The 17293-nt window shown below is 37.3% G+C and overlaps 3 protein-coding genes across 3 annotated transcripts; 2 read left to right on the forward strand and 1 right to left on the reverse strand.

Annotated features, from left to right (window-relative positions):
• The first annotated feature begins 509 nt into the window (after positions 1–509).
• LOC110813304 (protein DMP2-like) lies at positions 510–1909 on the forward strand. The gene is made up of 2 exons (XM_022040383.2): positions 510–1241; positions 1694–1909. The coding sequence occupies exons 1-2, from the start codon at positions 696–698 to the stop codon at positions 1745–1747; spliced, it is 600 nt and encodes a 199-aa protein (XP_021896075.1). The 5' UTR covers positions 510–695; the 3' UTR covers positions 1748–1909.
• A 712-nt stretch (positions 1910–2621) lies between these two features.
• LOC110813317 (PyrD) lies at positions 2622–5676 on the forward strand. The gene is made up of 2 exons (XM_022040398.2): positions 2622–2896; positions 5132–5676. Exon 2 carries the CDS (start codon positions 5179–5181, stop codon positions 5482–5484), a length of 306 nt encoding a protein of 101 aa, XP_021896090.1. The 5' UTR covers positions 2622–2896; positions 5132–5178; the 3' UTR covers positions 5485–5676.
• A 532-nt stretch (positions 5677–6208) lies between these two features.
• On the reverse strand, positions 6209–9296 carry LOC110813312 (Exostosin family protein). The gene is made up of 3 exons (XM_022040393.2): positions 8539–9296; positions 7817–8070; positions 6209–6888 (listed from the first exon to the last, which is right to left on the reverse strand). Exons 1-3 carry the CDS (start codon positions 9152–9154, stop codon positions 6337–6339), a joined length of 1422 nt encoding a protein of 473 aa, XP_021896085.1. The 5' UTR covers positions 9155–9296; the 3' UTR covers positions 6209–6336.
• Between the last annotated feature and the right edge of the window lie 7997 nt (positions 9297–17293).

A 17293-nucleotide genomic window follows, 5' to 3' on the forward strand; every position in this document is an offset into this window, starting at 1 on the left:
ATTGTAAACAATTATATCATTTGGTCATTTACCCAAATCATTTTAAAACATTGTTTAAAATTTCAAGGGGAAATAAAAGTGGCTTGACTTTTAAGTATGGATTTATTACCCAATTTGTGTTTAAATTCTAAATATGTGATAAATTAATTTTCAGATAATTTATTATGGAATATGAGCTATATAGATTCATTGCAGGAAAAATTTAAAATTGGATTAACCAATTATGTGCACGTAAGAGTAAATAAATTATTTTCTGTTTGAAAATTTTTTGTCAGCTTATTATAAGATGGTAAAGAGATTTAATTTCTATTTGTTATTAACAGTCGTTCACACATCCATTTATCACTTATTTTTTGAAGAAATAGAAGGGAAACAACTGCCATTTTTTTTCTTGTTTTTGCTGCAAGTTACATTAATTTTTCGGTCGTATTTTGTATTACTAGATATTTTAAGTAGAATTTTGTACAATGAATAATGCATACACTACTTTATAAAGTAAGAATATTTGTTTCTATTATGATTTCTGTGCAAAAGGACGCAAGGCATCCCAATACCACGCGGATGAGCAAAACAAAACGCAGGAAATGAACAGAATTCCTCGTCTCCTCGATTAAACAAAGAATCTTATCCCCCGTTCTTCTTCCTCTTAAACACATATCCACCATGAATTTCCCAGACCTCCTCGAAGATAATCCATGGATTACAACTCAGATTCAGACACCCAACAACGCCTCATCATAACCAGCCAAGACCAAGATGAAGACGACGATCACGCTGACGAATCACATTACATATACGTAATCAACGCAATACTAAGCGGCACAGCAAGGCTCAATGTTCTATTACCAACAGCAACCATCCTCGCCTTTTCCATCTTCGCTCCTCTGCTAACCAACGACGGAGCCTGCACCGCCCTCAGTAGGCGGCTGATGGGTTCCTTCATCTTCCTCCTCTCGGCATCTTGCGTGTTCTTTGCTATCACCGACAGCTTCCGGACACCGGCGGGCAGGGTGTACTACGGGGTGGCGACAGTGAACGGCATGTGGACGTTCAACGGCGGGCGGAAAAAACCGAGGGTTCCGGCGGATTACAGACTGAGATGGGAAGATGGATTTCATGGTTTGCTTTCGCTGGTGGCTTTTGTGACGTTTGCGGGATCGCACAGGGACGTAGTGGGTTGCTACTATCCGGGGATTCCCAGGAAGGTGACGAAGTCCATGCCGCTGGTGGTTGGGTTGGTGGTGAGTGTTTTGTTTATGGTGTTTCCTTCGAAGAGAAGAGGCATTGGATGCCCTTTTTTGCTGCAGAGAAGTCTTTTGAAATCGAGAGGCTAAAATCTGCCAATTGTCATTTGGCGGGAAAAAGAAGGATTTACTTAAATTCTCAAATTTAATAATAAACTCATCTACATTAGATTCATTTAGTAATTACTGTTAATCATACATATTAAAAATTAATCTTTTTTATAATTCCTGATTAGTCATTAGTATTGCCAACATTATTGTATTGTTAATATTTTTTTAGTAACTATAAACAGCGGCAGATTCAACCGCCGCTAAAAGAAGAATTGTTTAATCCGCCGGCCAAAAAACGTTAGCTTTATTCTGTCGCTAAGCTTGACATTTTTCCCGCAGTTAAGCATCTGCTGATCTCATCATGACGTAGCATCCGTTTTTTGTTTCATTTGCTACAGATTGAAAATCGTCGCTTAAAGCCGCCATGCAACGCGTTTACGGACCGCTGCTAAATGTTTTCCACCAGCTTCTTCTGTCGGTCAATGCAAACCGTAGGTTTTGCCTCTAAAAGTACGGCAGATTAAATTTAATTTATATTTGTATATTTTTATTTATTTCTAAGTTAAAAATATAATATTAAACATTAAGACACACACTGTTTGGTACTAAAAAAATCGTGCTATTTAAAGATAAAAAATATTTATTTACGTCTTTGAAATTAATTATTTAAAATATACATGGGTATGTTTGGATCTATTACTATTTTTTAATTAACAATTTACCTTTTGTAGTTTCTTTTTGGGTAAGTTTTATACATAATAGATAAGTTATTCAATGGCTAAAAAATATTAATGACAAATTAAATTGTTTGAATAGAAGTTTTATAAATTGTTTAAATAAAAACCTGTACTTTAATGATCCCAACCGTTCAATTAGAAACTTCTCTTCATTTTTAGTTCCATAGGGTTGTAGATTTGTGCTTCTTCCTTGCCTCTCTCATTCTCTGTTCTCTCTCACTCCCCCTTTTATGCTCTCTCTCTTTTTAAAGAGAACGGAGTGTGATTGAGAATGTACAAAAATAATTTTAAAAAGATACAAATAAAATTTACGTGATAACATATATAGTAATTTTTTAAATATAAAATTAAAATTAATTATAAATTATGTATTAAATAGTTTTAAAATATAAGATAATTTTAATGATATATAATAATTATTTATTTAAAATTTCTGAATATAAATAAAATTTTATTTTTAATTAACTATAAATTATGTATAATATAATTAATTTTTAAAATTATAAGTTGCGTGTAATATGAAACAAATTTCCATCTATATGCAGAACATAAAACTATATAATTCACACCTACCCTTTAAATTTTTAATGAGCTTGAAGTTCTTCAATGTCATTATTTCAAGATTATTAAATGGTGAATGCATTTAAGAGTTAGACAGGCGCGTGTAATGACGCTCCTTTGTCATGCTTACACAGAAGAATCTGATCCCCTGATCCCTCTTCTTCTCCGTTTCCCCCACATATAAAATGCGTCTGACTGTACCCCTGATCCCTCGTTTCTAGCTTCCAGGAATGATTATCAAGATAAACAATCAATCATTTAATCACGAAAATAGCAGAGACCTACAAAGTTTTTGTCTTTAAGGTTTGTTTCTCAGATCTCCATCTCCTCCCCTTCTAGTTTGTCAATATTTGTCTCTGGGTCTCTTAAAAGATCTCCTTCTTAAATCATTGTCCTTCAGATGATTCTCATGGATCTTCGTGTAGGCCATATTCTAGCTGCTCGCATGTTTCCATGAGCATATATAGGAAAATTAGTTCTATGGAGTTAATGGTTCTCTTGGGTTTTTGCGTATTTCAGCACTTGAACTCTCTAATTATGTTGGTTTAGCTCCAAAATTTGCATGCTTTTGCAATTGCAGTAATTCCGGTTAGGAGATGTCGTTTTCATGTTAGCTGTTGTAAGGAGACGGATTGCAGGGAGTTTTTGAATTCTTCATTAGGGTTTCAGAGTTGTGTGGTCTGCGTAAATTCTTGAAATTGGGTTTTGTGTCTATAAGATTGGGGTTTTATTCTGATTTTGATTATCCAATCCTGTGCATTTTGGTTTGTTGTGAATTTTTAAGTAATGGGTTTGGATTACTGGTGGATTGTTAATAATGGACTCTTTGAACTAAAGCACTGTCCCTAATATATTCATGTAAAATATGAAGAAAGGACAGTACGATTGCTCATTTCTTTTACCTACAAAGAATCCAGTCCTGCTTCGCGTTGGTAATCTTTGAAATAAGATGCTTTTCTCACTCCGGTACAATTTTTAGCAGACATTCATATAATGAGACTAATGTCCTACATGGTCTGGTTAAAGCTGATACTAGTAGATTTACAACAATAATCCTTGTATTCTTGCCCAAGAGAATGAAATTAGACCTGGCTCACATGGTATTTTACCAGCATGTTAACCCCTCTGGGTTACTTGTTGCCTTTTTCAATTGCTTCTTGTAAGATTCTAGAGGTAAGGGAATGCTGAGAACTATCATCTCGTTTTGTGTCTATTCTGAGGGAGGGTTTCACTCATGCACAAACATTTGGCATTCGATATTAGATAGTTAATATCACGTTCTATTTCATTCATCCAATTAGGATCCTCTAAAATTGAAATTAAAAAGCTGGGATAACTAAACAGATGGATTTGGTGATTTTAACTAAACTGGGTTAACCAGTTTTTGTCAATTTGACTACTTACTTTAGTTCTGACTGAATAATGTGCACCCTGCATACAAATGCAATGTGGAGAGGAGGGTAGAGAATGCTGATTACACTGATTATATTGAGACACCTTAACATAGTTTAACTTTTAGAAACTGCTACCTTAATCCACCTAAATAACTCTTATGAATCTTGAAAAGAGAAATTGTTGATTTCAGTGATCTTCTTTGTCAATTACATATTATACTAGAACAGGTAATTTAACAAAGACCATTGGAATTTAATGAAAACAAGTATGGTTATTGGTTGAGCTTCTTTGTGAAGTAGTTTCTAGTAACTAAACATTCCATAACACAGGCTTTCGGATATGGATGAAAGATTCAGTGGTACTGCTGTAACTAATCAGTTCATTATGCTCTCCCAAAAAGCTAGCTTTGACCTTTAAAAGATTGTTGTATTTGGTTTTTGATCCTTGGGTACTGTTGAGGAATTTGAATGATTAAGATGATATAATATAGGTAGACATTCAGGACATGGGGAACTTTTTGAGGCGAAATAGCTCTTTTTGTGTAGAAAGTAGCATTTGCTTAGATTTTCAGAAACCAAATCTGTGAAGGAAGACAAATTGGACAACTGAATCAGGTGTTATGTAGCATAGGACTTGATACAACTGAAATCAGATTCATTGTTCCTGAAACCAGCTTTTGATGCGTGAAGGGTTGGTCTTGTGTGTATATTCGTGGATGCACATAAATTCCAGAGTTTTAAACCCGATACTTCCATTCCTGAAATCAGCTTTTAATTTACCAACTGCTGGTTCAAGAGTTGGTGTCTGATGCACTGTCCTTGTAAACTAGACAATTTAAAAAGTGTCTTCAGAACAAATCTAGCTTCGGGTTTTCATCTTGTTGATGTGGTATTTTCTTTTAGAACATAACAAATGAAATCACATTTGTTCTTAGCTTTTCATGCTCTGGAAAGGGTTTCCCTTTTACAGCTTTAATGTTTATAAATATGGTTGATCAGAATATATGCCATCTATTTACTTGCAGGAGGGAACGGCAATTTGGTTTTGTAGCTTTTGGTATATATGCATATGTATATGCTTCTGCTAGTGCGTGTATATCAATTTGGTTTTGTTTATTGTTTCTACTTGACATTTCCATTGCAGCATAAAGCATTCTCACTCTGCCAGCCGAAGCTGCTTGGAAACAAACCATGAGTCTGGCATGTCTGGTGTGCCATAGTGTTGAAAGTCCATCGCACTCTTTTAGGAGTTACTCTGTTTCAAGTTCAGATAACGAAGGGAGATGTTCTACCATCGCAAGTTGCCTAACTCGGAAACTGTCTCTTCCAGCTCCAAGATCAAATTCTTGTATAACAACATCAACCTCCAAAGTGACACCACAACCAAACATTCAGAGCAGCAGTGTCTCAGGTGCTCCACGGCTAGTACGCAGCCATGCTGTAAGAAGGGATCTTGTGCGAGACTGGAATTTTGATGAAGCTGTAATGGAGAGCTAGTTTGTGAATTTAGAGGTAGGAGAGAATAGGGCTATGTTTGGTGGGATAGGATTAGCATTGCACTTTGATCTTGCCTTTTACTACTTGATACTTCTATTTTGTTCTTGGTGCAGTTAAAACTATGAAGAGTATGAGCATTTGTAGCCACATCTATGGCGAATGAATTGAATGTGACAAGTTGTTCATATTTCACTCTGTTTTGGTTTTCTTTACCTGATCGAAAACCTGACTGTGGCTAGTAATTTTCTTGCAATTTCAAGTTTTGTCTTCTTGCAGAATATTTTGATTTGTATTTCGGTGAAATGAGGTAACAGACTTGTCTTTTTTTGTCAGAGAGTAGCTTAATTGAAGCCAAATGATTCGCAGGTCTGAGTCAAACAGAATAATGATTTGGTGAATGACAAGGAGTCTGGTTTATTCTATATTCAAACATTTAATAATTTGTTTTGTTAATAATTTGAGAAAATTAGATGGCCAATCAGATCACGTTAGAAACTAATCATAAATTGTGATTTACATATCAAATTTATTGAATAACGAAAATCCATCTGATCAACTTTCTTAACTACAATTTGTATTTACTCTTTTTCTTCGTAAATAACCATCCCATCAACTTCATATAAAAACGCCTGCTAGTAAAACTATGGTATTTGCTTGAAAATCCAGTTTTAAAAAAAAAAAAAAAGAAGAAAAAAGAAAAAGAAAATTTAACAAATAACATTAATTGCTGGTGTAGAATAAATTCTTTCTTTCGCAATTGATTAATAATTAAAATTGTACCAACCTGCTAGATATCAAAAGTCTCAAGGCATTACAAGATACTGAAAGGAAAGATAAAAATGACGAATACATTCAAGTACAGTGGCAACGAGGAGGAATGGATACACCTGGTGGCTTTCTTCTCTCTCGAACAATGGCTTCCTTAATTGCGGGCAATTTCTGGTACACTTTTTGCCATATGTGATTCACAGCACCATTAGGACGAATTGGCCCGATACCACCTGGAAATCCGTTATCATACTCAAAAATAGGTTGGATCTCAGCTAGTTTCTGGCGGAAGTTTTCCCTTTTCTGTTTAGAAAGACTTCTGAGGTGATTTACCAGCCAATTTGATCTCAATGCATCATTTTCTGCCACAAAGATAGAGAATTCTGAATAATCCACCATCCCTTCGAATGGAAGCTCAATGTTGTCGCTGACGATAACAGGTATGCAGAGACTTTGAATGGCATCAAATAGTCGGCATGAAGTAGGTGTGTCTCCAGCCGGGTGCAAGCAGAATATGGAAGATCGCATCCCTTTGATTGACTGCTCTATTCCAGTGGCATTGGGGAAGCCTTCTTCCATTATAACCCCAGGTTCATTAACCAACAAATCCCACAATTTCTCTCGGACCAGACCTCCCTGCTTGAGTAGAAGTAATAAAATTAGAGTTATAGCTCAGCAAGGTAGATAATTGATTAGCATGCAGTCCACATGCTCATGCACACTGTTTGTTGCGTTGCACAAGAGATGGAAGACATAAAACTAGAAGAAAATCAAACTAAAAGTCAGTATGCTAATTAATAGGCAGCGGTAAACTATCAGTTTTGACTTATTTGTGTGGTTTACTAGACAAGAATATACTAGCTGTCTAAACTTTTCTGATTGGGAAAAAAAAAAAGAAAAGAGGAGAATGAAAATAACTATTAGGTTGCACAGGTTGCATCTTGGTTAATTTCCCATTTCAATTCCTACTTTTAATTTTTTAGTCTTAAACGTGTATAATCAGAACATAATTTCTTGTTTTTGATTTAACACCATCGAGACTTGAATGCCAGGAATTCAATTCATAACTTTCAAGTTGAGAAATGAATTCCCACATCAATCAGTTCAAGTTGAATTGGTAAAGTTATGAATTGAATTCCCACGTTAACGAATTCAATATGAACCAGTGATAACTCAAACACAACAAATTATATTTTAATATGTAATAAGAATAATACAAGAATTAAAACTACAAAAATGAATAAGAATTAAATGAAAATAGAACAAAACACAATGAAAGGGTCTAAATGCAGAAGTTAAAAAGGAAAGAAGCTTTATCATTTACATGGAATTGCATCTTTCCATCCCTTGTTTAAGTGAAGTTATGTCAAAAACAGAGAGAGAGGTCATAACTGAAACAAGAAAGTCTCCTTTTCATGTTCGTGTAAGAGAAAGCTTTGGACATAGGAAGAAACACAGGAAAATCATTGCAAGAAAACGATGAACTAGTTATTGCTAGATAAATCGAACGTAGAAGAAATGATAACGTGATGATTAGAATTCTTAAATCAAGAAAAGCACTGACCCTGTGTCTATGTTTAGCCCCCTTGAAATAAAGAAGTGTATTGCGTTCCTGGTCTTCCGACAAGTGCAATCTGGGAAGCAGATGTGTATATGGCACAATTACATCTTTGAGAATTGAAACTTGTGTATGTTGTATCGTCTCAGTTGAGCTACCATTGGATGACCTAGAATCAATCCTGTACCACCCACCAAAATCTACCACCAGGAGAATGGCCGGTGCTATCTCAGCTCTCACATGCCACATTGCAACTGGGTCTGCCAAAGAATGCCTCAAGGTTTAACATAACCTGACAATCCAGAGACTTGGATCATAAGCTGCTAAAGCATATGGATATTTCTACAATTTTTGCTTCAGCAGAAAAAATTAACATAACTCACTTTGATAGAATCAGGGCCCAGAAAACAAAGCTCAGGGAAATAGAACTATTGATTATATCTAGTCATACATTTTCTCAGGTTAACCAGCCAAACATCCAAGCTACCAAAAGCCGGCTTCTCATTTCTAATAAGCCACAACCCTATTATATTAGGAATACTAGTGCAGCCCCATCCATAAAATGAGATGTAATGAAACTTAAAATTGATTTTTTTACAGCAGTTTTTCAGTAAATTTTTAGTTTTTATCAAAAGCAATTTGCCTTTCTCTCTCTATTAATTTCTCTATCAAAGATATAGTAAGAAAGTTCGGAAATCATATAGTTTACAACCTCAGCAAGAGTTTACCGGTAAGAACAAACACATGATCCTGCCCACCGGACCGCTTCCACGCCTCTGTGTTCTTGACAAAGTCGAGCACTTCCCTCTGCCGGCGATAGTCTTCATTGCCCGTCTTTTTCTTGAAGATTCCCCTTCCCATTCCCAGCTGCATTTCAGTGCTTAGCGTCGCGAAAAATGGCACAAAAATCACATCAGCCTCAGTTTCAGCGAAAACCCTTTTGGCAAAAGATCCGCTTCTCTGATCCTGAGGTGTCTCCAGGTCGCCCATGATCCAGTACTCCGCACTGTACTGCTTAAGCAGTGGATTCTCAGGGTATGGCGGGAATTTGGCGGGTTTGGGCGAATGGGTAGGCGGGATCGGGTGGTCCGGGTCGGTGGGGATGCGGGAGTCTGGTTCAGATGACCAGTATTTTTCAAGAAGGCCGTAGTTGAGAGATCTGGGGAGCTCTGCTACGTAGACATTGATGTGAGTGGGAGACTGGATAGTATCTTTGGAAATTAGGGGAGCGGGATCGGGGTCTTTGGGTGTGGGGCTTGAGGAGAAGAAGAGGAAAGAAAGTGAGAGGATACAGAAAAAAGTAAATGAGATGAATAGACAAGTGACCGAGCTCAAAGGTTTCATGGTTGTGAAGTTATTCTTGGTAGCCACGAGTGGAGTTTTGGAGCTCTGCTTCGCCTCGGTGTCCGCAGGATCTCATGGAGGTTAGTGTGATGGATGGCCGGGTAGATGATTTTCGGGAGAGAATGAAAGGGTAATCTGGTACATTTGGACGCAAGTTCTAGTTTTCTTTTTATTTTTCATAATCAGTCCTCCACTTAACTTTTAAATTTTAAAATTAAGATATCCAGTATTTAATTTTATGTCAAAGTAATCTTTTTTCTTGTTCAACCCAAATACTAAGGAATAATAAAGTTAGAGTTTACATTCGTTACACAATAGTTTAAAATATCAAATAGAGATGCAAGAATGTCTCTTATAAAAAAATAAATGAAAATTATAGAAATAAACGAAAAGTAAACAACTGAGTATCTTACTACGACATTCACTAGCTTTTAAAGAAGTTTGGATCGTGAAATTCACAACTTTTTTGTTGATTGGGATCTGGATCTTGGTTCTCTTGATACGAAATAGTTAATGTAAAGGTGAGCTACACTATCCTAGTAAAAATATCACACTACTCACCGATACAGAAACTGAAGGTTGATAAAAATCATAAAAATAAACAATAGAGCTTTTAATTTAAATAAATTCATTTATCATAAGTAAAACCATTTATTGTATATTTACCGTTGCGAAATTTTCAAAACCGACTTATAAAAATAATAGCTCAACAACATCATAATCTCATATTCAAATAAGTAAGAAGAATAACTTTTTTTTATTTGCCTGCGGGTATCCATGGGAGTCTATAGAGATATCCCACTACGAGTGAACAAATATCAAATCTTGTCAACTAACCAGTCGTCTCCATACTCCGTCCAGTATGAGCGCTAAAAATATCATTCCTCAATACCTTATTCGATATGAGGGTGAAACGGGCTGTTTTTATACCCCGTCTGGTATGAGCGCTAAAAATACCAATTTTCGATACCTAGTCTGGTATGAAGCGACGTTTACGGTAGGGTTTCCTATGTACCCGATCTATCCACCATCTCCCAGGATATCCATTAAGGCTACCATTCATTCATTCACTTAACCAATCAATTTTCTGTTTAAATTTAATTTTCAATTTCATAATTTAACCGTAAATCAACGCAAGACAAATAATACATGTATCAAGAAAACACAACTGAATTATTTTACCAATTTCAGTATATTATCATGCATTTAAAGCTGTAAAATCAAACAATCGGTTAAACAGGACAACAGTAACAAATAACCAGTTCTGGTTTCATTAGTAATATTTAATTAATTCTCAAAACTTTTTGAATTACGTAAAATATCGTATTATTGATAATTAAACTTCAATTCCATAACATAGAATAAAGTGAGGGATTCTTACTCAAATCGTTATTTGAAACACCGAACTTTCAGCTGTGCCTATTTGCGGTCCTTAGGTTTTCTGATTTTTTCTGAAGAGCTTAGCACACGCTTCACGTACCTAAAAATACTACAAAAAGTCCAAAATTAGTGTTAAAAACCTTTTCCGACCAATTTTGGGATTCCAGAACAATGGCACCGCCGTGCTCCAGCGACGGCACCGCCGCTTGCAGCAGAAATTTATCTCGGACTAGCTATTTTCAGCCAGTTTTGGCCAGTTTCAACCGGTTTTATACCTATTTCTGCGAGAAAGCACGTTATGGAGCCTCGGTTGGCCGAAAAAAGTATAAAAAAAACTTACCGGAGGTAGAGTTTTTCGGTGTGGTGGCTCCGTTGGCTCACCTTTGTCGCTGGGTATTTTTCTTCGATCAACCTATAGAAAACATAATGGTGAACACAATGGTGAAAAAATAGCACGAAACGAAAAACGGGAAGGGGCTCATCGGAGGCGATTTTTTATTTTGCTCGTGGTGGTACTGCCAAACTTTACCCATAGTTTTCAGCTCATCTGCCGTTCTTTTTGCTTCGATTTGGCCATGAGGGTTTTCGAAATCAAATTTCAAGTGGATATAAGAATTTTTGCCTTTTTTGGCGGTCGGAGGTGGCTCCGACGCGGCGGGTGACGGCAATCGACTCCCTTCTCCGACGACTGGTTCTTCTTCTCTGGTAGGGGGCTGGCAGCTAGGGTTTAGATTCGGTGTGATACGAGATGTTTATATCTGTCTCCCTTAAATTTAGACCATTCATCGCGTTTAAAGAAGAAATAAATTTGGACCATTCATCACGATTTAATCTCAACTGTACGATCGCATTTAAAGAGAGAATAAATCTGAATCGTTCATCGTATTTAATCGTGACTGTCCGATCACACTTGATGAAGGAACATATATCGACCGTCCACGCGCGCGGAAATGCATCTGGACCGTTTGATCGCGGGCACACAGATTACCAGCGTGGCCTCCTGCATGGCACTGAGTCAGCGTGTCTTGCCACGCGGTATGCTCTGGTTCATCAAGATTGCTGACTGACCTGTCCTACGTGGTATAATTTTCTTTAATTATGTTTTGACCATCAGTTTTCAATTTTTATTTTAAAAATACCCATCGAACCCAAATTTTCACCTTTTTTTCTCAAAATTATTTTCAATTTCATCATCCACATATTTTTTCCTAATTTTACATTAAATAAATATTTATAAATTTAAAAATTATATTTTTATATATTTTTCTTAATTTTAAAATTAATATCGAGTCAAATTTCAATCCCAGGTATTATAACTCTCCCCCCTTAAAAGAAATTTGGTCCCTCAAATTTATCTCTCTCTCACTCAATCAAACAGTTGGGGATACTGGCTTCTGAAGTCTGATTCTACCTCCCATGTGGCCTCTCTCTGTGTGTGATTCTGTTATAGGACCTTAACAAAGGAAATTTTCCGGTTGTAGAGTACTCTTTTCTTTCGGTCCACAATACCCACCAGTACCTCCTCATAGGACAGATCCTTATGAAGTGAAATGGGCTCGTGGACCAAGATGTGAGAGGAGTTTGGGTTGTACTTACATAGCATGGTTACATGAACCACATTATGGACCCTGGACAGTTCTGGAGGTAGTGCTAGTCTGTAGGTGGCGGTACCAATTATATCTAAGATTTCAAATAGCCCAATAAACTGGGGATTTAGTTTTCTCATCTTGCCAAACCTACTAATTCGCTTGAAAGGAGTGACATTAAGGAACACTCGATCACCTTTCTCAAATTTCAAATCCCTCCTCCGGTTGTCTGCATAACTCTTCTGCCTACTCTGAGTCGTCTGAATGTTCTTCCTGATCTTAATTATTTTAGCTGTAGTCTCATTCACAAGATCTGGGTTGAATAATTTTCTATCACCCACCTCTTCCCAATAGATCGACGATCTGCATGGGCCGACCATATAATGTATCGTACAAAGCCATGTCGATACTTATTTGGTAGCTGTTATTGTAGGTGAACTCTATTAAGAGTAAATAATCATCCCAATGGCCCCCGAAGTCAAGAACACAAGCTCGGAACATATCCTCCAGTGTGCGGATCGTCCTTTTTGATTGTCCATCAGTCTGAGGGTGGAATGTGGTACTAAGAGACAATTTCGTTCCCATAACTTACCAAAAACTAGACCAGAATAGAGAAGTGAATCTAGGGTTCTTGTCGGATACTACTGTCACTGGCACTACATGTAACTTAACTATATTCCGGATATACATTCTTGCTACCTTGTCCAATTGGTCGGTTATCTTGATGGCCAAGAAATGGGAAGACTTGGTGAGTCGGTCAATAATTACCTAAATGACATCATATCTCGAGCGTGCCCTAGACAATCCTGTCACGAAATCCATTATGTTGTGTTCCAACTTCCACTCCAGAATTGGTAGTGGCTGAAGTAGCCCCCCTGAGCATTAATGTTCTTTATTGACTTGGTGAGACACCAGACACTTGAAAATAAAATCAGCCACCTCTCTTTTTATCCCGTTTCACTAAAACTGGGGTCGCATACTTTGATACATCTTAGTGCTTCTAGGATGCATGACAAACTTTGAACTATAAGCCTCTATCATGATGTCCATTTTCAGCTCATTATCACATGAAACACACACCTTGTCCTGAAAATTAAGCAACCCATCTGCAGAGACTCAAAATTCTAAATTTACTCCCTGTTTTACATTTTTCCTGAGGGTTACTAGGGTGGAATCGGCAGATTGGGCTTCTTTTATTCTCTGGATCAACTCAGATTGAACAGTCAGGTGGGCCAAACATATAACTCTCTTCAGATTCTGAAATAGTACCTATTGTACAGACCATATTACCTTGCATTCTGAAACCATTATGTGAGCTAATATACCTGCTTTTTTTTCGCTGAGTACGTCGGCTACTACGTTGCCTTTACCCAGGTAATACAAGATATTGTAATCGTAGTCCTTGGGGAGTTCTATTCATCATCTCTGACGCATGTTGAGATCCTTTTAAGTGAATATGTATTTCAAGCTCTTATGATTGATATAGATATGAAAAATCTCTCCATACAAGTAATAGCACAAAGTCTTCAAAGTGTGGATAATTACGGTAAGTTTTAAGTCACGGGTGGGGTAGTTTTTCTTAGGACTCTTCAACTACCTGGACCCATAGGCTATGACCTTCCCATGCTGCATCAGAACACAACTCAAACCCAGGTAGGAGGCGTCACCATAAACTGTATATCCACCTGTCCCGCTCGACAATGCAAACAAAGGTGTAGTAGTCAACTGCTTTTTTAGTTCTGACTCATTTCACAGTTCTTGTTTTACTCAAACTTGATGTTCTTCTTTGTGAGCCGAGTCAAATGAGCAATTGGACTAGAAAATTCTTCCACAAACCTGCAGTAATAACCTGCCATCCCCAGAAAGTTACAAATCTCCTTGACCGAGATCAATTTCTCCCAACCAAGCATTACCTCAACTTTTTCAGAGTTTATTGACACTCCATCCCTTGATATGATGTGCCCTAGGAAAATAGTCTGCTCGAGATAGAATCCACACTTACCCAACTTTGCATACAACTTCTTTTCTCTGAGAATCTATAAAATATGAGTTAGATGGTGAATGTGTTCCTTTTTACTTTTGAATAGACTAGGATATCATCGATAAATACAATGACGAACTAATCTATGAATTATCTGAAAATCCTGTTCATCAAATCCATAAAGATGACTAGTGCGTTAATTAATCCAAACGACATGACCATGAACTCATAGTGTCCGTACCTGGTTCAGAAAGCTGATTTGGGAATGTCTTCTGCCTTGATCTTTACCAAATGGTAACCTGAACATAGATCTATTTTAGAGAAGACCTAGACACCCTACAACTGATCAAAAAAGTCATCAATTCTGGGGAGGGGGTACTTGTTATTGATTGTGACCTTGTTCAGTCTCCAATACATAACCTTAACGTCCCATCCCCCTTCCTTGCAAATGTGACTTCAGCACTCCAATGGGACACACTATGTCAGATGAACCCACTATTTATAATTTATTGATATGTTTTCTCAGCTTTTTCATTTCGACACGACTCATGCAGTAAGAAAAAACTAAGATAGGCTGCGTGCCAGACTGAAGGTCTATGGTGAACTCAATTTTTCTATCCACTAGTAGTCTGGAAACTTCATCAGGAAACACATTCGGGAAGTCTCAGACTACCGGGATCTCTTAAATAAAAATTAATTTTCTTAAGTTTTTCTAGTGTAGAGAAAAAAATCGAGTTAAAGTGATATGTAATAAGAAAATTGCTATGAGGGAATAATATTTAAAAATTTTATTAGCTTGCAAATAACTATTCGTTATGAGGCTTAAATACAATTTTTCTCGTGGAAACAATCCATGGTGGCGTGATACATCGCTAACCAGTTCATTTTTAGAGATACACAGGGTCCCCTGTGTCAATCTTTATCAGGTCAATCATGGGTGAAATCGAGTCTCGTTGAAGAGGGGCCAGATGTTGTTGGGGAGGGACCGGGTGGCCCTGTAACGGTGCTAGATGATCAGGTGGGGGGCTCTGAATTGTATTGTAACAATGTCAGATGATACGATGGAGGAGCAAGATTGCTTCGAAGTGGCATTAGATCCACTCGTTATAGGGGTGGCCCATGGTGTAGAAGTGGTGGAGGGTCAGACAGGTCCCTCTTCTCTTCCCTGGCCTTCTAGACAAAGATGAGTCTCTCTAAAATCTTGAAGAGGCAATCGACATCCTCTTGAAGTGACCTATCTCGGGCTTCCCTGTTCGTACTTCTTTTTCACAAAGAAGGGTTGGGCGATAGTTCGTATTTAGTATTTTTAAGTCTTTGTGTAAGGAATGAATGCGGCTCTGATACTAACTATAAAGGTCCGGAACTTAAAAGGAAATAAAGACATGAATTAAATACGGAAGCATAATAATAGAGTTAAGGTTTACATTCCTTACATAATAATTTAAAATGCCAAATAGGATTACGAGAATGTCCCTCATAAAGAAACAAACGAAAATTAAAAAAATAAACGAAAAATAAACAACTAAGCATCTTAGGACGACCTTCACTAGCTTTTAAAGGAGTCCGGATGGTGAATTATTCACAACTCTTTTGTTAATCGAGATTTGGGTCTTGATCTTCTTGATATGAAATAGTTAATGAAAAGGTGAGCTACACTACCATAGTAAGAATATCACACTACTCACCGATACAGAACTGAAAGTTGGTAAAAATCATAAAAACAACCAATAAAGCTCTTAATTTAAGTAAATTCATTTATCATAAGTAAAACTATTTATTGCATATTTACCGTTGCGAGATTTTCAAAACCGACCTATAGAGACAATAGCTCAACAACATCATAATCTCATATTCAAGTAAGTAAGAATAACAACTTTTCTTTTTTATTTACTTACTGGTATCTACGGGAATCCATAGGGATATCTCACTACGCGTGAACAAATATCCAACCTTATTAACTAACCGGCCGTCCCCATACACCGTCCAGTATGAGCACCAAAAATACCATCCATCAATATCTCGTTCGGAATAAGACGACATTCACTGTAGGGTTCCCTATGTACCCAGTCGGTCCACCATCTCCCAAGATATCCAGTAAGGCTACCATTCATTCATTCATTTAACCAATCAATTTTCTGTTTACATTTGATTTTCAGTTTCACAATTTAATCATAAATCAATGCAAGACAAACAATACGTGCATCAAGGAAACACAATTGACTCATTTTACAAATTCTAGTATATTATCATGCATTTAAAGCTGTAAAATCAAACAATCGGTTATATAGGACAACAATAATATACTAATAACTTGTAATTAATTCTCGAAATTTTTTAAATTACACAAAATACCGTATTATTAATAATTAGACTTCAATTCTATAACAGGGAATAAGGTGAGGGATTCTTACCCGAATCAGTGTCCGAAACACCGAACTTTTAGCTGCGTCTACTTGCGGTCCTCCGGTTTCCTAAATTTTCATGCGGAGGTTAAAACACGCTTTACATACATAAAAATATCCCAAAAAATTCAAAATCGGTGTTAAAAACTTTTTCTGACCAATTTCAAAATTCCAATATGGCGGCACCGCCGTGCTCTGGCGATGGCAACGCCGGTTTGCCTCGGATTGGCTGTTTTCGACTAGTTTTGGCCGGTTTTAAACTCATCCCTGCGAGAAAATTACGTTAGGGGCCCTCGGTTAGCCGAAAAAAGTCAAAAAACAAAAACTTACCGGCGACCAAATTTTTCAGTACGGCGGCTCCGCCGGCTCACCTTTGTGGCTGAGCGTTTTTCTTCGGTCAACTTGTAAAAAATAAAATGGTGAGCACAATGATGGAAAAATCGCATGAAACAGCAAATGGGCTCATCAGAGGTGATTTTTGGTTTTGCCCCCCGGCGACGGCACCAGGGTTTTCCCACAATTTTCGGTTCATCCATCGTTCTTTTTCCTCTGATTTGGCCATGGGGGTGTTCAAATCAAATTCCAAGTGGATATGAGAATTTTTATATTTTTTGGCGGTCAGAGGTGGCTCCGGCACGGCGGCAAGCGGCGGTCGGCTCCCTTCTCCAGCGACTGGTTCTTCTTCTCCGGCGGGCGGAGCCGGGTTTGGGTTCAGTATGATGCGAGATATTTATACCCGTCTCCCTTAAATCTGGACCGTTCATTGCGGTTGATCTCGACCATCCAATTA

This window comes from Carica papaya, chromosome 1 (genome assembly GCF_054855325.1).
Source record: "Carica papaya isolate Zhongbai chromosome 1, ASM5485532v1, whole genome shotgun sequence".
NCBI classification, from domain to species: Eukaryota; Viridiplantae; Streptophyta; class Magnoliopsida; order Brassicales; family Caricaceae; genus Carica; species Carica papaya.

Excerpts from the sequence above, each read along its gene's own strand:
- LOC110813312 (XM_022040393.2), bottom strand. The coding sequence starts at position 9,154 with ATGAAACCTTTGAGCTCGGTCACTTGTCTATTCATCTCATTTACTTTT. Across the intron at positions 8,071-8,538 it reads TCATGTGTTTGTTCTTACCG|ACCCAGTTGCAATGTGGCAT; the intron begins GTAAACTCTTGC and ends ATTCTTTGGCAG. Across the intron at positions 6,889-7,816 it reads GGGCTAAACATAGACACAGG|GGAGGTCTGGTCCGAGAGAA; the intron begins GTCAGTGCTTTT and ends CTACTCAAGCAG.
- LOC110813317 (XM_022040398.2), top strand. The coding sequence starts at position 5,179 with ATGAGTCTGGCATGTCTGGTGTGCCATAGTGTTGAAAGTCCATCGCAC.
- LOC110813304 (XM_022040383.2), top strand. The coding sequence starts at position 696 with ATGGATTACAACTCAGATTCAGACACCCAACAACGCCTCATCATAACC. Across the intron at positions 1,242-1,693 it reads CGCTGGTGGTTGGGTTGGTG|ATTGAAAATCGTCGCTTAAA; the intron begins GTGAGTGTTTTG and ends CATTTGCTACAG.